Below are 24517 nucleotides of genomic sequence, written 5' to 3' on the forward strand. Positions count from 1 at the left end.
CCATCCATTAACAAATAGTTATGTTCTTTTTTAAATTTTACTGATATCAATTCATTTCAAGAAGATTTATAGTAATTTCTTATATATCTTAATCATGGGCGTCTCTCCTCAGGGATTTAGATTTTTATATGTTGTGTTTTCTTTAAGTTGATCTATCTTTATTTCTTTTTTCTATATGGCAAACCTGTCACCCTCTTAATCATAGCGTCTACATGTTCTCTTAATTTATACCATATTTAACTTGAAATTGTTTTGTAGATGTGGGTCTAGGAATCAGATAACTCCAGTGGTTAGCCAGAAGAAATTTGTCTCTTTCATCATGCAATATGATTTAGCGAGCCTCATTAATTGAAATTTTGGTCTTGTGCTGCATTAGTTTTGACACTCTAAGAAAGAAATTTTTAAAATTCATCACTGCTCAAGAATAGCATTATTCTTTCTTTCCCTTCCTTCCTTAAAAAGTCTTGGGTGGAAAATCATTTTTTATTTATGTGTATACATAAACTATTACTTGAGTTCAAATTTCTTTCAGGAGAGGACTGTATTTATAATGAAAAGAGGAAAGCTTATAGGGCCCAATGAAGGCCTCAATAAGAACCCTATCCCTGTGAACAGCCAGAAGATCCATGAATTGGTCTGGGGATACTTATGGAAAGTTAATGATCTCAAACAAAATCCACTCTTACCATACATTTCAAATGATTCATGACTGGCAAATTTTTTTAAAAATGTACTTAAGTATGGCAATTAATGTAATAATTTGCAGTGTTTTATTTTTCCTAACATTGTCTTCCTATCATGGCTCAGTTCCTAAAAGTGAGATCCATAGAAACTTTCCAGACTATGGGTTTTTCATTTTTGTTTTTTGTGAATTTTTCTTACTCTTTCCAAGAAACACATTAGCTCCTTGGTGAATTATTCCTGTTAATTAGGAAACAGTAACAATTTAATCTCACAATGCACTTATGAGCTACACAAGCCAACGTGAAATAATAATAATATTTACTTTGGGTTGTATCTAGATAATTTTCCCTTTGCTAGTTTCTTTCCTTTAGCACTGTTTATTTTTGAAACACTTGGACACCTACACGAAGGGGGAAAAAGATCAAAGTCTTAGTCTGCCCCAGTTAAACAAACCTTTAATAAAAATGAAAAATATTGATATATTTGGTGGTGATTATTTACTATGCAGAAGTATTTGTTTTTGTATTTTGCTTTTGCTGTATTAAAAAATGTACTGTAGTATTCATTAAATATCAAACTCTTTTGGTGCATTTTAATTAAACTAGATTTGTGCACACAGCTTACAAGCACTTTCTTAATTTATATAGGGACTCACCTGAGGATAGATTGAGAACTTGTTTCCTCAAGTGTTAGTGCTATACAAATGGATTAGTGTTATTATTAGAAATAGAAAGTGGGTGCATCTAAGTTTAGATTATGAAGCTAAGGTAGGACCATCAGATGTGGACCTATGCCAAAGAACGTTGGTCTTACAATCACACAGACCAAATGATATCTTAAAATAAGGATGCATACAGAGAAAGACAGATGATAAAAACATATTATAAAAGCAAAAGGAAATGTGTCCAGAGAAGAGGTATGATTCCTAAAATGTTTCCAAATTTTCCTTAACTGTAAACACTGATTGTATTTATATAAGGAAAGAATAAGAGAGCGTTGGAGAATAGTACAGGTATACAGCATTGCAAACCAAAGAAAACAGGGTAATTAAATTTATAAAGTTAAGGTATGTGAAATATTTTGTAGATTCTAGGTATAATCAAATCTACCAGACACTTTCAAGAAAAAAAATTAAACACTTAGAAATAAAACTGCCTGCCAATATTTCATAAAGATTAACTTTCAACTCTTTTTTGAAATTGGAAAAAGTGGCAACGACATTGTCTCCATTGTGTTAGAGCAGGGAGATCTCTTATTTATTTATTAAAAACCAGACTTTCTAGAGCCTGGGTTTCAAAAGCATTAACCATGGCACACCTATAATCCCAGTGGCTCTGGAGGCTGAGACAGAAGGATTGCATGTTTAAAGCCAGACTCAGTACAAAGCAAGGCACTTAGCAACTCAGTGAGACCCTGTCTCTAACTAAAAATGCAAAATAGGGCTGGGGGTGTGGCTCAGTGGTTGAGTGCCCCTGAGTTCAATCCCCAGTATCCCCCCAGAAAAAAAGCATTAACCATGGCCTGAATTTTCAGTTGTAAGGAATTTTCTAGAGTAGGACTACTCAAAATGGGCCTTGGTCTCCTACATGATAAGTTCAGATTAAACATTAAGCTTTTAAAAATGTGGATAGCCATTTGACATGGCTGCAACCATCCAAGAACAAGATTATGATCACTTTTCTAGCAAACTGGTATTATTGTATTTTATGCAGATATTGGTCTACAGTGGATTGGAGTTAAATCAAAATTAACTCTTAGTCTTTAATCACAGAGAGTTTGAGAACTACTGTCTAAAAACAGATGGTACTGTTATAAAATGAGACTCCAGTGAGATACAGAGGATCCTTTTTCTACTCCAGGCAACAATTTGCTGCTTGTGGCCCAATCTGCTCTGAAGAAATTTGGGTCATAATGGAGCCAGATAAAGTTGCATTTCTGCAAAAATTAAAAACATGAAGTTTATTGGCAAAATTTTCATTCTATTTAACCATGAGCATCCTTTATAGATTAGTTTTATAAATACAACCACCGTCTGCTTTTGCCTATATATTTGTGCACACAGCTTACAAGCACTTTCTTAATTTATATAGAAACCCAATTAAGGATAGATTGTTTCCTCAAGTGTTAGTGCTATACAAATGGATTAGTAGTATTATTAGAAATAGAAAGTGGGGTGCATCTAAGTTTAGATTATGAAGCTAAGGTAGGACCATCGGATGTGGACCTATGCCAAAGAACATTGGTCTTACAATCACACAGAGCACAATAACACTTGAGGAAACACACACACACACACACACACACACACACACTCACACTTGTTTGTTTGTTTGTTTTACTCTGCTTTACCTAAATAAGCAGAGGCCAAGCAGGAAGAACTTTGCATACTCCAGAAATTTCCATTTCACTTTTCCAAATAAGTATCATGAGCGTGATATGTCAAGAGCTTTGTAATGTTTTAAACAACCAATAAAATAAAAAAAAGTTTAAAGCAATACATTTGTGTGAAGTAGGAGGCCAATGTTAAAGGAATGTATGGACTCTATTCTCACATTTATGTTCTTTTACTGAGCTAGGAGGGCCTCAGTTTCACCATATGCAAATGTGTGAAATGACAAGGTGGTGATAAAGATTAAGTGAATAACTGTATTCAAATTCTTGAATAGCACCCAGCACATATACTTGCTAGATAAGTGAGAGCTATTGTTCTAATTCACAGCAACAACTTCCTGGCAAGCAAAATGAATTCTTCAAAATAACCACACCACTTTTCAATATACCACAGGCTGAACTTGATTGGTTGGAATGCCATGTGCTTTTCAATATGAAAGATGACCTTATTTAAGGAACATCCACATGGGTGGTTTGCTATAAAGACAGCTTGGAATGAAAACCCTGGCTCTGTTTTCTGAAACAGTTATATTTAAGAGAAATACCCCAAAGGAAGCTACACTGTCTGAGTAATATAAGTCAGGGCACCCACTGTCACAGTTCTTCCTTAAAAGTCTTTAATGCCAGGGTCGTCTGACTTTAGAATAAAGCAGAGCCCCTCTTTTTCATTGCTCCTTCCCAGGACCCTGTGTACACACATCAATGCAGCTCTGTACCTTTCAATGCTCCTTACTATGAGGAAAAGAATCTTATTAATCTAATATAAAATCATCTAATTCAGACTTCTTTTTTCATATTAAAAATATTGCTTTTTAGAGCTTTGCGATATCTTAGCAACAACTGCTTCTGGGTTCAACTGGAGGCTTCCTAAGGCTTATTTCATGATTTATAGGTTTCTTCCTTCATCTAGGAGTAGACAGCACTGCCCTTGCCTGCTGGCATTTCACCCAGCCGTAGAATGGAAAAGTCTCTAGTTGTTCTGGTCTTGTGACTCCCTTCAACCCATTTGGGTTAGTTCTCACATCCTAGTGTTTTTTCCAGGCCTGATTTTGTTCCTTAAATGGCCCAGAGATGTGCCAGCATCTAACTCCTGGAGCACAGGCTGCAAGTTTTGTGCTTTCAGCATTGAGCATACGGGGCCTTTCTGGTCCACACTATGCTCTTAGGTATGTGAGGTTTGCACTGCTGCATACTATGGTGTGTGGCACTCATGCTCGAGCAGTTAACCCTGGTGCTGCGTTTCTGTTTTTGGCATCTTCTTAGAGACAGAAAGATCATGATTGCAGATTGAGGAAGACATCTCCTTTTGGAAATAAAAAAAAATGCAGCACTTTTTAGTGTTGCTGGTAAATATGTTTCAACTTGGAAAACTTGGCTCCCGTGCATGGCTCTGTTGCTCTTGGCTAGCATCCATTCTTTCTAATTGAAAGAATAAAAATGCTGGGGTCAGGTTATCTCTGAGGGAGGAAAGCAGGGGAGGCTGAGTTTGCAAGAGGATACTTAAGTTGAACCCAACTGATAAGCAGCAGTATGAGTTATAAAATGAACACTCCTAATCCATAAACACCTGCTAGGCAAACAGACCATTATTCTGTCTTGTGAGGACTTCACAAGTGCTGAGAAGATGTTGAGAGAAGAATACTCCTTAAAGTTTAAGAACTTCAAACCTGAGCCTTCTGTATCAGTGGGTGTAGACTAAGGGTTACTGCAGAGGGGAATTTCAGAGAAATGCTCTTGCATGCATGCCCTTTCTTTTCTCACCATGCCCTGAGCATGTCCCCTACTCTGATGCTCTCTGAGCATGTCCTCTGCTCTGATGGTCTCTGAGTGTCTACAGTCTCTGATGATTTCTAAATGTCTCCATTAGTAGGTCAGTGGGAAGAAAGGGTCTTACTAGGACGATGGTCCCTACTTTTCTGTTCAGGTTATGGTGCCTGGGAGCCAGAACAATCTCCTTCTGAAGCCTCTCCTTCCGGATACTGAGTACAAAGTCACAGTGACTCCTATCTACACTGATGGAGAAGGTGTCAGCGTCTCTGCCCCTGGAAGAACCTGTAAGTGACGCTTTCTCCTTTTGAATATGAACTGACTCATAAACTGGAAATGTCTTTTTCCCCGTAATGTATCCTGAAAGATGCAGCATAGTGACATGAAAAGAGCAAAAGTGATTTGGAAACAGAAAATCTGTGTTTGAATCTTGTCTTCACACGCAAGCTGTCTGGCATTGGGCAAGTTGCTCAACAGCTCTGGGCTTAAGTTTTCTTTTCTGTGAAAACTAAGACTTGAAAAGCAAGTAATCTCTGTCCTCCAGCATCTGATTCATCCCAGGCCTGTGGATTCATCAAAATACTCTCATTCCCCACTAGAATCAGGATAAATCCACCATCCTCCCAATGGCTCTGCACAACTGCTTGACTTGGACCCTGCTGATCTCTTTGATCTCACCTCCTAACTAGTCCTAGCTCTAGCCTGCTTTCTGCTGGGCATAGGACTCTATGACTGTTCCTCCTTAGGCTATAGCTAGTCAGTCCCCTCCTGTGGAGCATCCTTTCCCAGATATTGGCATGTTTGCTTTTTCTTTTCACTGTGGTCTTAGTTCAATATCAAACCTGCCCCAGCCTTTTTTGAACATCTCATGCAAACTAGTTTCCATTCTGTGACACTGTCCTGTTTTTTGTTTGCCTTTTGTTTTTGATCATGTGATGGCACGATTTACTGTCTTGTGTTCCCTTTTTTGCTCATGGATTTCTTCACTGCCCATCTCCCATCTCTGCAGGGCAGGCGTCACGAGAGCCTTGGAGCGCATCTGTGCCCTTCACCTCTGCATGCGAAGTTCCCACAGCAGAGTGTGGCACAGAGGAGACATCATGAAATGTTTATTTAAGATGACTTGGCCATAAAAATCAAATGAGGAATGGGTGTGAAAACAATTGGTTAAAGTACTCCAAAGTCTCAGGGGTCTTCATCACTGTAATGGATATCTAATTTTGCATAAAGACTAATGTAGGGCATGATGGTTTCAAACAGTGACCATTTTATTATTGTGTGGATTAGGAAATTAGGCAGCTCCACATGGTATCAATTAACATTACCCAGTGGTATTCACTTGGTGGCTGCTTTGGTCTAGAGGGTCCATGACAATTTACTAATCTAGCATCTTAGTGGGGACAGCTAGACTCAGTTCTCTCTCTCCTTTCTCTACTAGTGTCAGAGCCTCTCCATGTGGTTCTTTCAACAAAGTAGCCATATATCCTCATAGCGATTGGGGTCTATGAAAACAAGATATCCAAGAGGCAGGAAGGAGACTGCTGGGCGAGTTCAGGGCTCTGAATGAGTGTTACTTGTGCTGCAGTGTATTGGTCAAGGTAGTCACAGATTCCTGCCAGAACTAAACAGAGAGTTGTAGCTTCCATGTCTCAATGGAAAGACGATCAAAAAAAAAATCTATGACCATCTTTAGTCCATCATAAATACTAAGTAGTTACGTGAGATCATGTGCAGAAGAGTGTCAGAGACTGAATTCTATGCCCAGGGCAGCTGAATGTGGATTTTTTTTTTCATCTGAGTCTCTGCAAGTCATTAAAATTCTGTTGCCCAGAGTCCTCCGCTAAGCAAATAGCTATTAGCTCCTCCTCCAATGGCATTGGCATCTGTCATCCCTGTGTCTGAGCTATTGTGCCTCCACCCAGACTCCATCCAAGCTGGCATATTTTTCTAAAGATCGCCTAGAGTATTGTGATCTTCCTTCCATATTTATTTCCCGTGGGGTCATGCGGAAGGAGAGTTGGCCATGGGAAGAGCAGAGCAGTAATGAAGTTTCCAGCTTGGCCCTCCACTTTTTCCAGTGCCAGTATCTGGATTCGGTCTCCTCCACTGGATGAGTGACTGCATTGTCTGCACTGGATACAGTCTCCCCACTCTGTGGATAGTGGATATCCATCCTCTACACAGGATATATTTTATGTGTCAAGAGGCTCAACAGTGGCATCTGGATTTGACCTATACAATGGGATTTTTACTATATATTTTTTTATTTTGCTGCTAAGTAAATGTTGGAACCCACAATGAAGAAAAATCAATCAATATTTACCTCACACTAGTAAAGACTAAAATAGACAATTACTGTAGAAAACATGACTTGAATCTCATTACAAAAGTGCCATTCTATGCAGCAATCTCTCAATAGTAAAATTATTTCAAAGTGTGAGTAAATGGTCTACATATTTGAAGAGTAATTAGTACAACAACTATGTTCTATCAACAATGAAATAGTGATACTGTCAAGACACATCACAGTTAGCAGAGCTCCTCCATTTGACTTTAATATTTTTATAAAAATTGATAAAACAATAATACAGAATTTTAAAAATATATTGACAATATGAAGCTGAAAATAAAGAAATCCTTAGACTCTTGCCTCCAAGAATAATCATTATTCATTTTGTGTGAGCAGCATCCTCAGTATCACTCTGATCACGTGGAGCAGAGGGTGATGTAGATAGTAAATTTTAATAACACTATCCAACTTGATGTTACTTCACATTAACTGAGGAAAAGGGAACCAGCATGATATTGAATGGATTTCTGAATTCCAGACAGAACCCTTTCTTTTTTTTTATTTTTCAGAACCCTTTCTTTACAAGAGGAATTTTCCATATGTTTAATTTTTAAAGCAACCACAGATTCAAAGGCTTCCCACTGTGTGTTTTGGTGCAATTCACCCTGTGTCTTTAACCCTGTGTGATGTTATCTTAGCTTTTGTTGACAACAGTGGAGGTCCTCAGGAAGGGAACTACACTGAATCTGTGTTTCTCCCTTTCTTCCCTGCTCAGTGCCCTCCTCTGGTCCCCAGAACTTAAGGGTCTCAGAGGAATGGTATAACCGGTTGCGCATCACGTGGGATCCTCCATCTGCCCCTGTAAAAGGCTATAGGATCCTCTACAAACCTGTCAGTGGTAAGTAATGCTCCGTCCCATGAGCAGGGATCTAAAGTATATTTTAAGACAATTTTTTTTGTTCTGTTTCGGTAACTGTTTGATTTTCTATTTTAAAGAAATAGGAAGAGCCTCTTGTTTTTCAGAAAAAAAAGTGTTTTTAGCATGGGCAGTGTTCAGACTGATATCATCAGAAGGGCGGAGCATGACCTATGCTGCTGGCACAGCAATGACTTACATCTGACCTACTCATGCCCTAGACAAGGAACCAGCCTAAGAAACCTTCATTTTCTAGGAACAGGAAACTTTATGGCTCTATGGATAATGGAAATTCTAAATATTTGAAATCTCTAATTTTGATTTTTTTTAGTTCTGTCTCTTTGATTAATTGAAAAAAATAACATTGATCAACTTCTCATTCTGGAAACTAGGGAAATAAAACTCACCAAAGCAGAAAGATGCTTTTACAGCAGCCCCGTAGTTCAATGCCCAAGGAGACCCTGCTCCTCTGCCTTCTACATCATTATATCTTAAAGGCAAGAGAAAGATGTAAATAGGGGGTGACTGTGCCCTTGGCCCGTATGCCTGTGAAGAGGAGACCACGTGGACTGCAACTCAGAGCATCATCTCCCTATGTTTAGCGTGCTCATGGATGTTTAAGCTGGAATCTGAAAGCCTATTATAAACATTTTTGCAATTTTCTAGACCTGGCTTTCAGAACTCTGGTTGGTCAACAGAGTTTCTACAATTATTCTTAATCTGGCATGAAAATTTTAAAAACATTTTATGAGCCATTACAAAATGCTTTCTGCCTTTGAAAATTCCATTAGTCTTGATGTAATGATAAGATGAACCTGAGATGTTGTTCTTGTCCCTGTATCAATTTTTAGCCTCTTCTGTTATGCCCAATTAATTATCCAGGAGTGGTTGTCATGGTGCCCATACAAATAAAATGGTCTCACTTCCAGTTTCTCCAGACAAACACCTTTGTGAACCATGACAAATAAAATAGAAAGGATAGAGCACTGGTGCACTGGCCTGCTGCATATTGAGTCTTTGGAACCCATTATCTATATATTTGTCTGCTTTTTGTTTTGTCTCTTTGCTTTAGGACTGAAGGTTATGTTAATTTGCAAGATATCTTTGCCCAAGTTCTTTTGATCATTTTACAAATATTTATCAATTTTTCTGAGTACCAATAGCTTTGGTTTTGAGTGGTGGTTCCCAAAATTGATGCACTATGCCCCCAATGGGGACATTTTGGATCATCACAACTTGGGGGCAGGGGGATATGCTACTGGCATGTAGAAAGTACTGCTAAACATTCTACCACTCACAGTGGTAATAAAGAAGCATCCAGTCCAAGTGTCAATAGTGCTGAGGTTAAGAAATCCTGTCCAGGCCAAGTGGGAGAATTGTATGTGGCCATTTGCCCTGCACATATGGAGCAAGGGAAAATAGCTACTGATTGAACACATACAAACAAATACATGAATCTATTGTTGGAAAGGGGGCTTCTGGAGGAACATGATGAGTATTTCAGGAACTTTCTCTAACTCAGAGCTCTTAGAGAATGGGCACATATGGAAAGATGCTGCACACAATAAATTTGTGTAAAACTTATCAAAGAATGCTTTTAATGTGAAATCAAAGACACCAGCCAGAAACTGAGTTGAGACAGAGTTGGTTGAAGTTATAAAGGCCTGCAGCCAGCTGATCAAGGGCCTTGGGATAAAAGCTTCATCTGTCCAATATTAAAAATTTAGAATCTGTAAAACATTGCTTTAATTATTCCATGATTGATGATTTTTCAAGTACAGTTTTCAAAAAAGTTTTGATTTTTCTATTTAAAATAAAAAGTTATTGATGTTTTAGCATGTCCTCAGAATAGATGTGTTTTTTTTTTGTAATCTTACTACATCTTCCAGTTCCTCCAAGATATAAATTCAATTGTAGTTCACCCATGCAAATTATTCGATCTAATAAGTTAACATGTGGTAACTCAAACGCAACATCTTTCCTATAAAAGATGTGAATGAAGTGACTGAGCTAGCTGCCAGAGATTGCTTATTGTCTGAAGGAATAGGTGATGGGAGATTTTATTAAAACAGAAAACTGTGGGTATTTTTAACTTAATAGATTAAGGTTTCAGTTTGGATAAAGCTGAAATATCTTGTTATATTGGTTCTATTAGTGTGTTCAAACATAAGGCACAGACAATGTTGAGGGTTTATTTTTCCCCTTAACATCACTATTATATGAATTACTGGATAATGTTCATTAATACAAGTAATGTAGCTAAAATCAGGATCTCAAAAATTGTTCTTATTTTTCTCCCAGTCCATAATATTTCCATGTTGGGAAAATTGAATTTGTATGAGAAGTTAGATAATTTAACCAATCAGGTATTAAGAATTATTTGCTATCTAAGTGAATTTAAATAATGTACTCTTAAAAACCATGGTCCTATCTTATTTTTTAACATAAAAGTAGTTTTTATGCTGCCAAGTAAATTTGAATAATGATTTAAAAAAATCCTACAAGGGGTAGATAAAACTGTAGCATCTACTTTCACAGCTAGTCTCCCATGTGGCCAGGTCTGGTCTGGTGTGCAGGACAAAATCTGCTGTTCCTTCCACTTGGGTGCTTGCTGAGGATGGAGCTGGGAAAAATTGATAATGTTTTCTTCAATTGGGCAAGTACCTCAAATGTCTGTTCCAACAGAGTGGCTCCTAATAGGGTGGAAGGTAGATTGTGAGGTAGGATAACTTGTTTGAGTAAGCACAAAGGGAAAAATGATAATGGGAAAAAGACAAGGTGCCTAAAAATAATCTCCAGGCTGGTGGTCAGGTACGGGTGTTAGAGCTGGATGTTCTAGGTTCAGAGTCTCAGCCCTGCTCTCTGCTTGCTGGACAATCCTGGGCAACTGAAAAGCAGCTGACTGAGTCCAATTTGCTCCAAGAATTCTGGCATTTTTGCACATTCTGTCATAGCTGAAAGATATGCTCCTTCTCCTTCAGTTCCTGGCCCAACCCTGGAGACTTTTGTGGGTGCTGACATTAACACCATTCTTATCACCAACCTCCTCAGTGGAATGGACTACAACGTGAAGATATTCGCCTCCCAGGCTGCAGGCCTCAGCGACGCGCTGACAGGCCTGGTGAAAACACGGACTGATGTCCGTCCCCTTGCCCCAGCTCTGTGTGGGGTGTGGGGCTCTGCTGCTGGGAACCCAAGCCCTGCTTCAGCGTGGCAGTTGCTTTCTCTTTTCCCTGGTGTCGTCCTTTCTGGATGGTGTTTCCTGGAAAGAGAGGTGTGCTCTTTCCTCAGGGGAGTTCCCAGGCCGGCTTGGCAGGCGGGATGTCAGCACCTGGCTTTCAAACTGGCTCCACCATCTCGGATAGGATTTCCTTCTGGAAAGTCTTTGCTGGCATTTCTGAAAATAAGTGAAATTTTCCAAACAGCAAGTAACCAGGCATGGCCAGTGCCAGTCAGAGTTGGGCCAGAGGAAATTTGCCTTTTTTTCAAAACCATTCTCCTTCCAGCCTCTGCCCCCCACCCATACGCCATCTATTAAAAGTATACGACACTCCACTCTATGAACTTCTTTCTCTTTTATGGGGTTTTATGCTGTCTGCACACTGTCTGGGACTTCTCATTGGCACACAGCACAACAGACACCCATGGAATATGCAGTATTTTCCAAATTCCAGCATGTACGTTCCATATTCCTCAAGTGTGTTATACCTCTACACCATCTGTGGAATAGATTTCTTTACATCAACTTACAGTTTTTGACCTAAATACTTTTCAAAATCCATATAATTTACTCTAAACAGATTATCACTCTAAAGAGATATTATTTTAAATAGCACATTAAAAGTAATATAGAAATGATCATCATAAAAACAGTTCAACTGTGATAATATAACCTGAGTGCTATTAAACAGTACATGCGTATTCTTGAGAATGGGTGGTCATGGTAGCATCAAAAGAATAGAAATTATGTTTTATTTTATGAGTTACCTAAAAGATGGAGAAGTCAGAGAAAATTATATGGATGGAAACAGTCTAAGACCATTAGGAAAGTAGGTAGTATTAAAACTTTCTGGGTTTTTTTTTTGCTTGTTTTTGTGTTTGAATCTGAATGATAAACCCCAGATGCCTACTCTTATCCTAGAGAAACAGTATTTTTATATTGCTTGTCAAAATAATCACTTTTGCATATTAGTGTTCTAAGATTAATACAAACTATGTGTTTTTAAGCTATTTGCACTATAAATTCTTTCATTTTAAAAATTTCAAAAATGTGTTCTTTCTCATTCATTCACATTTTGTTTTGCTTTTATTTTTGATTGGCAAATAATCACTACCCATGTTTACGGGGTGCAATGCAATGTTTCAATACTAGCATGCATGGTAAAGATCAAATCAGGGTAATTAGCATATCCATAACTTTAAATTTCATTTTTTTGTGGTGATAACGTTCAAAATCCTCTCATAACTATTTTGAAATATGCAATGCATTTTTATTAACTCTGGCCACCCTTCCTACTATGCACATACTAGATTTATTCCTCCAATCTAACTGTAACTTAGTCCCTGTGGACCAAGCTCTGCCCATTGCTCTTCATCTCTCCAGTCTCTGCTACCCACCCCTCTCCTCTCTGCTTCTATAAGATCAACTTTGTCAGATTCCACATATGAGTGAGATCACAAGGAAATACTATTCAGCTTTTAACAATGATAAAATCCTAGGACTGGATTTCCCACCTCAGTGTGGAGGTTGGCATAAGAATTTTACTACAAATGTCTTCAGACTTGGGGACATTTGTGGCAACATCTTCAGTGTGACACATTTATCTTTCCATTTCATCATAGTGTTCTTGGGTGTGACCAATCTCCAAGTCAGCCAGATTGAAATGACCAGCTTGTGTGCTCGATGGGAGGTGCATCATCATGCCACGGCCTACAGGATAGTTCTAGAACCCCTCCAGGGTGAGTACAGCCCATCACACATGCTGTCCTTGAGTCCTTGTGAACTTGGTTCCATGAAGATCACTGTGAGCAGCACACAAGTTACGTGAGACAATAGCCCTCTTGAAGAACAATTGTGTGATGGTCAGCCATGCAGTATGTTGAGCCAGACTGACCAGCACATTGTCACGTGTCCTCCCCCAACCTCCATTTTTCTCAGCTCTCCATGGGTACAAGGCCAGTGCCGATCTGTGTCAATCGGGTACACACATTTGATCAACACACTCTCTCTCTCTGAAGGTGCAGTGTGTCCGTGTTGCCACAAACAAGTTCTTCAGCACCGCAGTTCTGAAGGATAACAGTGATATGGAACTTAACCCAAAAGTTGAAACACTAGAAACCTTTCTTCCTCACCCTTAGAAATAATGACAAGAGCCAAGTTCAGTGGTGCATGCCCTGTAATCCCAGCTGCTCGGGAGGCTGAGGCAGGAGGGTCTTGAGTTAAAAGCCAGCCCCAGCAATGGCGAGGCACGAAGGAATTCAGTGAGACACTGTCTCTAAATAAAATACAAAATAGGGCTGGGGATGTGGCTCAGTGGTTAAATGCTAACCATCTGTGGTTATCCCCTGCCAAAAATATAAATACTGACAAGAGCAACAAAAGTCTGATTCCCCAAAACTGAATGGCAAGGGCTGTTATTCCTCTTTTCATGGTATTAGCATGGATGGCATTCAAAAATGAAATAAAATGATAACAATTACTTTAATTTGATTTGTAAAAACATTAGAAATGTCTTGTTATTTTGTGGGGGATTATAGGAGACATTAGAGAATCCCAAAGGAAAAAAAAAATTATGTTCCACACTTGATAGCAAAGTTGTTAAAAAGCCAGCCTGTTCTTTGTAGACAAATGACATTGGTTTCCCCCTTGTAAAAAAACAGAAGGAGTCAATTTGTTCAGGTCCAGATAAGACTGGGTTTACTAGCCCATATCTCTCACTATAATGACATTCAAAAATCCACAATTCACACTTTTGAGCCAATCCATAAATGGAAAAACAGTTTAGGAGAGCCCTGAGACCATTTCGAAATATAAAATACAAGCTGAAGCAGGAAGAACATTCTAGAAGAATTTCCTGCCAGTCTCAGCCCAGATATTGTCTCAATAGCTTTGTTGTGCCACCACTTCCTTGATTCCATGTGTCTAAGCCTGACTCTGACTCCACATATGGGAGTGGTTTAATATGGAATAAACAGTGAGGAAAGAAAGGAGAAGACAAGAATTTTGTGATGTGTTAATTCTGATTTATGGGATGCTTAGCCAAAAGTAGATGAAAGATATAAAACTATTTGAGGAACAACTACAAAACCACGAATCATATCTTATTAATCTTTATATGTCACTTTCAATATGGAAGGGTAGTGTTTATTAGGCTTTTAAAAAATACTAAGGAGGGCTGGAGATGTGGCTCAAGCGGTAGCGCGCTCGCCTGGTATGCGTGAGGCCCAGGTTCGATCCTCAGCACCACATACAAACAGAGATGTTGTGTCCGCCGAAAAAAATAAATATTAAAATTCTCTCTCTCTCTTTAAAAAAAAATACTAAGCATATAATCACAGTCCCAAACTATCCTTTAATAATTTTCTCATTTTACATAATTTAAGAAGTTGGAATGGAGGAAACATAACGCCTGTAGATATTCATAGTCGTTCATCAAAATTTTAACTGTATAGATTGATTGAGAAATATACGTATTGAAACTAGCTCTGTAAATGGAATTGGTAAGATCTGTACATATTTTTTATTCAGTGATTTTAATGTGGCATATTTGCAAGCAGCATTGTGATTTTTTATCAGAGCACATGATTAATGTGTGTGATACTGTTGATCTGGTAATCCAAGCCCGCAATAATTTATTTCTAGAGCCAAGATCTTTGCTGGCCAAAAGCTGAGTTCGTATATGTACTGTTTTAATCTTCCAGTTAAGTCAGCTTGTGCACCCTCAATATCATGTTCAGGCTGCCAGAGAACTTTCAGCTGAGCCACTATAGTCTCAATTAAACAAGAGTGTGCAAAAGTCCTGTTCAGTTTACTTCTCTGCAACATTTATAGCTGAGAGATTTATGAGCAAAATTAGCCTGTGCCTCATTCTCCCAGTTGTCTAACTAAATATTATTTATCAGCAACAGATCATAATCAACAGCTTCAAAGAGGAACGTTGGTGGGGGTGTGAACATGGGGGTGGCAGTAGGGAACATGTAAATATGTTAATGTATATGATTTAGATCAAGGAATTGTCTTTCTGCTTGGGAGTGGGGCAGAATTAGGCTGAGCTTCTTTACATGACAGAGAAATGTGATGACCATTCTGATTCACTATCTCTGGAGGACTTGTGGCGAGATGTCCCTTCTAAGGGCATGAAAGTCCCATGGCCCAGGAGTTAACAGCTCTGGGACGCCTTGCATTGACTCCATGTGCTGCCTCTGTAGAGATCTCTACTCTTCTACCCCAGCCAAAGGAGATACCAGGGGTAAATGGGAACCGATTCCTTCACGTGTTGAAGAAAAGCGTTTGCCCCAGGTTGACCTATTTCTGAATGTCTCAGACAGCTTTCTTCAACTTAATGGATACATTTTTCCCATGGCCTGATCATGTGCAATTTTTTTCTGACATGAAGTCAGTATAGACAGGTCTCTGCTATAACCACAACTGCTGGTCAGCTCTTTTCTCTGGGCTTCCATTTGTCTAAAAGTGACTTGATTTGAAGTCATTAACTGAGGCAATTACCTGTACATTGCTTTTGTGAATAAAGTTTCCAGGCTGTATTATTCACATTTGTTAATTTTATTTATGGAAACCTAGATAAAAGGAACTTAAACCAAAAGTTCAAGTTATTGGTTTCTATGTTGAGAGGACTGGAAGTATCCAATTCCAGGCATGTCTATATCTAGGCATTCAGAGTCACCAAGAAGAAGTCTTTCTTAAATTTTTTAATTTGTTCTTTTTAGATATACATGAGAGTAGAACGTATTTTGACATATTATACATGGAGTATAACTTATATGAATTAGGATCCCATTCTTGTGGTTGAACATGAGGTAAAGTCTTGCTCCATCCTCTGCTCTGTTCTGCTCTTCTCTGCCTTCATTCTCAGCCAGGCTCTGTGTGGGCCCCAGTAAGATCCAGAATGACATCTTCTCAAATTCTCTTTCTCAATATTTCCAATGGAAGTCCAGGAACTGAGTCATATTGGCCTGGTGTGGGTCACATGCCCCAAATCTGTCATTGAGTTCACAGGAATGAAATAAACTGACTTGGTTGGTCCTGGTTGCTTTCCACCCTGTATCTGGTGGTGGTAGCAAAGAGGGGTGGAGTGGAATTTAGTCCTCTCCAACTCATACAGACCAAGAGTGGGCAGGAATAGATCCAAAGAAATGAAGATTAAATGCAAGACATGTCCTCTACTTATGTAAATATTAAAGCTTTTTAGGGCCAAGAGGAAAAAGAAAATATTACCAGAAAGACTAGGTCCTCCTAGGAGAGACTAGAATACAAGCTGCCAATCATCTACTTGCCAAATTCAATTTTAGACTTTTGGGCAATTCTAGGACAGAACAAAGTGAAAGGCCTTGGATTTGTTAACTCAGAACCCCATGAGAAACCCTATTAATTTGGTGGGTGATCTGGGGCTCTGTCCCTCTCTCCATCTGTTTTTGAGTTGACTTGGCACCTAGGGTTGGATATAGCATTTCCCTTCAAATTTATGTATTATATGCTACAAAGGCTCAAATACTGTGTTCCCTACCTAATCCCCACAACTTGGTGAACTTCTTTGTAGTTTTCTCTGAAAAGAGTTCAGAAGATATTCTACTGGTATTCTTTTTTTTTGGGGTGGTGCTGGGGGTTAAACCCAGGGCCTTGTGCATGCTAGGCAAGCACTCTACCAAATGAGCTATGTCCCCCACCCTCTCTATTTCCTTTTAAAGTATTGAAATGTCAGTTTTGTAATAGCATCCACTAACAAGGATAGAAAGTTCATAAATGGAGAACCTGTCTTTCCAAGACCAGATCCCCCACCCCCACCAAAAAAAAAATCATATGAAACAAAACCATTCTCAATACTTTTTTGAAACAGTGACATTATGATTTGGGAACTTTTGAAAGTTTTTGAAATTGTTGAAGTGGTGACATTATGATTTGGGAACTTCTGAAAGTTTTTGAAATGGTGACATTATGATTCGGAAACTGTATTTGAGGGACTTGGGAGTATTCATATCATCAAGTTCCAACGTACATTCTGAATATCCTTCATGGTTCTCAGAAACTATTCTTGTTACATTTGGGGGAGTTGGTGGCATCAGTATCAAAAGGATGATCATTCAGAGAAAGTATTTATCCCTGCTTCCTAGAAAAGAATAGACAAATATAGACAGATTTTTCAATGTTCGAAAAAATTGACTTAATGTTTTTGGCATAAGGGGTTGAAGAAATTAGTCATCATTTCATCAGTTTAGGTTTTATTTTCCTTTAAAGAAAAGCCACTGGACTTGAATTGCACATGCCAAAAGCAACATGGATACAGCTCTGTTCACCAAGCCCCTCTTTGTTAGTATTAGGAATCAAACAGATATTATTCGCCATTGATTTTATAATGTCTGTTCCAGTTTTCCAGTGGATTATGGGTTTATTATTTTTAGCAGTAAAGCCCATTCATGTTCTATTTTCAAAGGTCTTTCAAGTATCTATAAGAAATAGGAAATGGCAGAAAAGCACATTTCTAGAATTGATTCCCTGGAGAATTCTTAGAAAACTTTTGTGGACATAGATCAATATAATCCAGTGTTTGCACTTTTTGTATTATGGGTGGCTCACAGAGGCCTCCAGAAAGCTCCAAAAGGTGCTTAAGGATAAGAAAGAAAGAGTTATTGTGAGTTTCCAAGCCTGGGAACCACAGGCTGAACTTGAACTTCAGCAAAGCAGAGTACTGAATTTTCTAAATTTTACTTACTCTCAAATTTCCTTCACAGTAATAATATAATCTCATAAACACCTTAACAGTTTTTATTTCATCATTTATATAATATTCAAAAAAATGATCAGGGCAGATAATATTTCATTATAAACAAATTAATAAAGGGTGTATTATAAAATTTTCTGAAAATCTTTAATCATAATATATAAGAATGTTTGAATTTCCTTTATGAAATGGATTTAATGTAATCAGATTTTTAAAGGTCAGGATTTTTCCATAGAGAAAATTTAAAAACACATATATCATGTTTATTCTGATATATACATATTGAAGTACACAGGTGTTTTGTTCCAATATCTGTACATTAAAATATAGGTGGAAGTTTATCTAGTATTATACTTTCTGAACAAAAATTATTTGACATTTTCACAATTTGCACTTAAAGCAGCTAGTCTGTGTTTAGATTTTCTATTTTTTTTAATAAATTCTTTTGCAAATAACATTTTTGAGGAGTGGATATTTCTTTTTAACCATTAAATATGTGTAATGTGTTTAGTCAATGTGGTTTTGACAGTATTTTTTAAATTCTTGAAAATAAAGCTTTATAAGGCATCAATTAAACACTATGTATCAAAAGAGCATTCTAGAATTGGGTGTGGTGGCACACACCTATAATCCCAGGGATTTAGGAGGTGTGAGGCAGGAGGATCCCAAGTTCGAGGGCAGCTTGAGCAATTTAGGGAGGCCCCAAGCAACTTAGTGAAAACCTGTCTCAACATTAAAAAAAAATTAAAAAGCTTGGGATATGATTCATTAGTAAAGCACCTTTGGATTAAATCCCTAGTTTTTTTAAAAAAAATTGTTTTTGATGGAAACTTGAGTAATTGCTCTTTCATGGTAGCAGTGATTCTTCCTGTCAGCTAGTTATCTATTATGGTCAAATATAAACACTCTATGCCTAGAAGAAACTGTATGTGAAACTTTACAGTAATTGGAACCACCAGAGTAAACCATGTCCAAATGAGTGATAAAACACTGAGTCATGAGGCCCCACCACCTGATCTCCAGCTGTTGTATTTGCACATTTAACATGCACTCAGAGGCTCTCACAAGGGTTTCATTGTGAAAAAAATTATCCATTTAATTTACATTATTTTATGATACTTTAGTGGTAATGAAAACAATACCCTCTGACACTGGAATTTAGAGTACTGAATAAGATCTCATTTCTACTGAGTTATGGACTGGACAAATGACTAACTTTTCTGGCCTCCAATTTCTTGTCTTTAGATTGGGGATAGTTATAAATATTGTAAGGATCAAATGAGTTAATACAGATAAAATTCTTAGAATATTGCTTAGCACATAATAAGCACTCATTAAATGTTGCCTATGTTTATCTTTGTGGTTGCTCTTATCATTAATACCAATACCTGGCTTGATGGGCTCTCGAGGAATGAACATAACGATCCCACTTCCTCAAGCTCAGGACCCAAGGGCCAACACTAACTCTTCCAGGACAGGCCCAGCTATTTTGCTGTAGGTGTGGGAAAGAAGAAAGGTGCTAACGGTTAACTGGGCCTCGAGTTCTTTGTGCCTCATGGTGGAGAAGGCAGTAGAGGTGCCATGAGGTGAAGTTGGCTGTGGCTGGACTCCTTGGTAGAATCAAAAGGACCTGGTAACCAGCAGGTGGGAGGCATCTCTACAGTATGTTTGGCCTTAAGCCACTTAAGTCCCATGTCCTGTTTCTTCAACTGTGATTTTAAAAGAATAGAAAAGATTTTCAGAGTGCATACAGGGAGTTTGGAGAGGCCCCTCAGAATTCTACTTTATGATGGAAAGAAATCATGGATGTTCATTAAAAATCAAGACTAAGAGAGAGGAAACTGGGCAGTCTGGGGTCTCCTTGGTTTTCCACTTTCTGCTTCCAGATCTTGCTAATATTTTAGGCAGCTTTGGATAAGGCTTTTGAGAGCCTGGAAGCCCACCATCCTAGAACTTTATATTTCTAACTCCATTTCCCACATCTTGGCTAAATGTATTATTGCCTAGAAGGACATCCTATTGAATGATAATAAGTTATAAGGAATTAAAAGTATGTGTCCTTTGATGCCATTTTATGATTGATTACTATTCTGAAGAATCATGTTGAAAAAAAAGGGAATTCATATTTTAAACAAATGAATATATTCATATCCACCGCCCCCTGCAGCAGATCAATTAAATCATATGCAATATATTCATATAATTATGTATATTAATAGTTCTACATTCACTAGAGGGCTGACCTCAGGGATCTTTTAAGTTTTATTTTTATACATATAAAATGTGACTTTTAAAATAATGTATATATAAAATCTTTAGAAAAATATTTAATACTTCACACAAGTGCAATTAATGCTGCATATATTTGCATATTAAACATTATAGAAGCGAATCATCTACTCATGGCTTTCTAAAAAATTTATATGTGTATGTTTTGCTTTGTTTTTATTATAGATACCCCAAAGCAAGAATCTACTGTAGGAGGAGGTACAAACAGGCATTGCTTCTATGGACTCCAGCCCGATTCGGAATATAAAATCAGTGTTTACACCAAGCTCCAGGAGATGGAGGGACCAAGTGTGAGCATAGTGGAAAAAACATGTAAGTCTGGTGGCCTCTTTTCTGATTCCCCTCACTATGAACCAACATTATTCTAGCATTCTGTTTTGGATCTAAAACTTTGCTCCATTTAGAAAAATATAAGCTGTCGCTGCCCAGGAATATATGTAATACAAGTTTTGCTTCTCTTTTCTAACTCCAGAATTCTTTGCCTATGGCCCACTGATGTCATCAGTATTTTTTTTCTTCCATTCTCCACATATGTGTCCACAAGGGACTGTAAAGCCACTTGATGGTAAAGTGCTTGAAACAATGACCTACATTGTGATCCTGACCCATTTGTGGTGTGTGGAGTGGGAAATGAAGTTTTAAGGACTGGGTCCTGACATTAAAACAATGCCATGTTACCCTGCCATGAGGGTGGGAATAGAGCCAAGATGTTCCAACTGGTTGACCCTAGAGTTATTGCTTGCTTAAGAGGATATTGTGCTTTTTTTCAAGTTGGCAGCAGATCTGATGCACCGAAGGGAAAGGAAATGTATAAAATTAAACAAAGCACTTTTTACATGTTCCAAAGGAGGGTGTCAACCTCTTGGAATGACTTTTAATAAAAGATTCCTGACCTGGAGGCCACAAACATTAAAATAGTTTCAATTTTAATGAATTCTAGGGGACACCTGTGTGTTTAACTCAGTATCTTAACTTGGTGGGAGATGGGCTTTTGTGGTATCCCACCCATGTTTAGATTTTTCAGCCTCTCTGACCTGCAGAAAGAAATCATTATGAGTGTATAATGTTAACAAAACAGAGGTGAAAATATAATTAATTGAATCATCTAATTTTATTTGTATATAGACTTTATTTCATAACACTGATATAATAACATTATCTATTACATGTTCATTTTTGAGGAGTAGTTTATATATCATAAAACATAAGGGACATTTTAAGTGTACAATTCAGTGATTTTTTAAAAAAATACATTCAAAGAATTGTGTAACCATTATTACAATCCAATTTTAGAAGGATTCTATCAACCCAATAAATCTACTTTATTTTATTATATATTTGTCTTTTGTGGGCATTTCACATAAAGGAAAATATATAATAGGTAATCTTTTACATCTGACATCTTTCACTTAGCATATATCTTTGAGACTTATTCATGTCATAGAATTTATCAGCAGTTTATTTTTGTTGCTGATTAGAGTCTCATTTTACAGACAAAGATAACTTAATTTTTAAATTAATAAGGCTTTGATATTGCACAAGACTTAAAGTCAAACAGGTTTGATTGGGTCTCTTCTTCTGCCCTTTAGTAAGACCGAGACCTTGGCAATTCAATACCTCTAAGTGGATTTGGCTGGTCAGTAAAGTTAAATATCTACTCTCTTAACTCCAGTGTTGGCAGGAAAGATCCAATAAAAGAGTACCTATTAAAGAGCTTTTCAACCTGTATCTCAGTGTACAAGAACTTTTGATCATTACCATACTTATCTGTTTGGAAGTCACAAACTGACTGTCATTGTGATAGATCTCACTATCAGATAGGTTTTCTTTTTTGAAAACCCAGAACATCTTATAGCAGAGGACCCATGTATCCTTATGGTGCTAATCTGCTGGAACTAATTAACTCCTGTCTCTAGTGAAACTTTGTAAGCTAAGTTCTTTATTCATTTTAATTGCTCTCTTGACCTCTAAAAACATTTCAGTTTGGGATCCCTGATCTATGTCAACATCCCCTAACCTTAATCCCATGACTATTAGCTATCAACCTAGGGTTAATGCCAATTTGGATAGCTCGTTTGATATAAATGTTTTCCTGATGTTGGAGACATCTGTCTCCTTGTAGTTTCTACCCATTGGCTTTAGTCCAGCCTTCTGAAGCAATGGAGACTGTGACTGTTCCTTCTACTATGTGACAGCCCTCACACACTTGAAGACAGCAGCCATATGTATGACACATATGGATTAAAGACATTTGTCACCAGTGCACTGTGATTCTTCTTATCCAAGAGGTTATTTGGCTGGATGTTCTGCCCAAATATCTATTGATCTGGCTACCATAACCTCTCATTGATTAGATTCTTGATTTGTTGACTAAATTTGGGATATGTCCCAAATTTTGACATTAAAAAGGGGAACATTTTAAAGATGATTTTCTATTTCCATAGATTTTAAGGGGCATAATTTTGGCTTTGGAAACATTTTTTTTACAATCCTGTTTTTAGTGATAAAATTTTTAAATTTTTTGTTATACTTGGAACTTTTTAGCTTCAAAATAAAACCGTCTTGAAAAATAAGTGATGCATATATCCATAATTGCATAATAGATGAGTATAAAATATATTGTTGATTTCTCTCTTTTACCAGTCTTCCTTTCTAGAAACACACATTTCTACAACTCTCATTTCCTCCTGATATTCTTAAATTCTGTTATTTTTTTTCACAAATGAGATCATTCCATGTTATTCTATGACTTGCATTATTTCATTTAATAATTAATCTTGGACATTTTTCCATATCAGTAATGTATGGTTGTTGCATTCCTTTAATGGCACATCATTTCATTGAAATAATTTTTATTTTACTGGATGTTAGAATTGGAAGACATCTTAAAATTCCTATCTTCCAACCTTCCTGCCAATGAAGTAAATCCCTTTACAACACTTCAGGCAAATAGTCATTCTGCCAGAGCTTGAATCCTTCCAGTTATTTGTTACTTACTGTCTCTTGAGACTAGACACCCTCTTTGTGAATGGCTATGATTTTTAGAAGGTTCTCCCAAATATAAATTGGGATAATAAAAAGAATTACTCAGTTTTTCTTACGTCTTTATGTCAGAAATAGAAATGAAGACATTATAAAATAATATTTTATGTTTACCTAAATGGCACCATGACTTTCAGGTACTTTGCCATAGGAGCTGTCATGAGTTTCTCCTCAAATCTTAAATTTGTCCCTAGTACCTTAGCCAAACTGTACCCTCTGCATAGTATGTAGACTTCTCATCCCACATTACCAGGTTGAAAAGATCTGAGCACATTCTAGCTTCTTGGTGTTTATATGTGATCCTCAAAACTGAAGGACATTTTCCAGATTCAGACTGAGCAGAGTCCAGAGTGAATCAGATTCCACTAGGCACAAACATCATGAGGGAAACAGGGTGGGATGGGGGAAAGTGCCATGGAATAAGAATTGATGGTCAGTCCTTAGACAGAATAGAAATGAAGTTAATTATATGTCTGAAAGCAGTCAAAGGCTAACTCTGAAACCGGTTGGCAGGATTCCTGCCTTAAATCAACACGTGGACCACTTTGTAGTTGACAGTTTGATTGCATTGACTCCTGCTGGGTAAGCTGAATTGTGGCAAAAATGGCCTTTTAAGCCTTTAGTCTGAGGTTGAGAGGATGGTTGGAGTCTGTTCACAGGCTGTGGCTGATTTATAGGAGACATTAAATTCTCAAAGACAGTTGTCAAAATCATTGATACCTCTGAAGGAAGAATGATTACCCTGCCACTCCCCATCTTCCATGCAGATGGGGTAACTGACTGATGTCCTTTCTTCCTCTACAGTGTCACTTCCCACTCCACCACCAACCTTTCCTCCAACCATTCCACCTGCAAAAGAAGGTAAGAGAATAATACAAGGGCAGTGTACTCCTGTTTAGGAGTTCTGCTTGTTTTATTTGTTCATTCATTTAAAAAAAACAAGGTATTAATGTGAGGTATTAATTATGATACTTGACTTTCCCCTTAATATAAATGATTATCAAACTATGATGTGACTTTCTTTTAAAATAACTACTTAGTAATAAATCATATACACAAAACAGAATTGCTTAATATGGATTTCATGAAAAAGCAGTGATGATTGATTTGTTTCATTCCACTAAAGAACATTTATTCCCTATGGTTAATTCTCCAAATAATAAGGCAGAATTGAACTCTGTT

The 24517-nt window shown here is 37.5% G+C and overlaps 1 protein-coding gene across 1 annotated transcript in view; it reads left to right on the top strand.

Annotated features, from left to right (window-relative positions):
• LOC308640269 (collagen alpha-1(XIV) chain-like) overlaps positions 1-24196 on the top strand; it is a gene marked incomplete at both ends in the record, with an annotated part of 52067 nt that extends 27871 nt beyond the window's left edge. Inside the window, 6 exons of the mRNA XM_081312235.1 lie at positions 5000-5129; positions 7908-8030; positions 11030-11179; positions 12891-13007; positions 20459-20605; positions 24140-24196. Of these exons, the coding sequence (XP_081168361.1) occupies positions 5000-5129; positions 7908-8030; positions 11030-11179; positions 12891-13007; positions 20459-20605; positions 24140-24196 (724 nt within the window). The remainder of the gene's footprint in view (positions 1-4999; positions 5130-7907; positions 8031-11029; positions 11180-12890; positions 13008-20458; positions 20606-24139) is intronic.
• Between the last annotated feature and the right edge of the window lie 321 nt (positions 24197-24517).

Source organism: Spermophilus citellus (assembly GCF_964194105.1).
Source record: "Spermophilus citellus genome assembly, contig: SCAFFOLD_217, whole genome shotgun sequence".
NCBI lineage: Eukaryota > Metazoa > Chordata > Mammalia > Rodentia > Sciuridae > Spermophilus > Spermophilus citellus.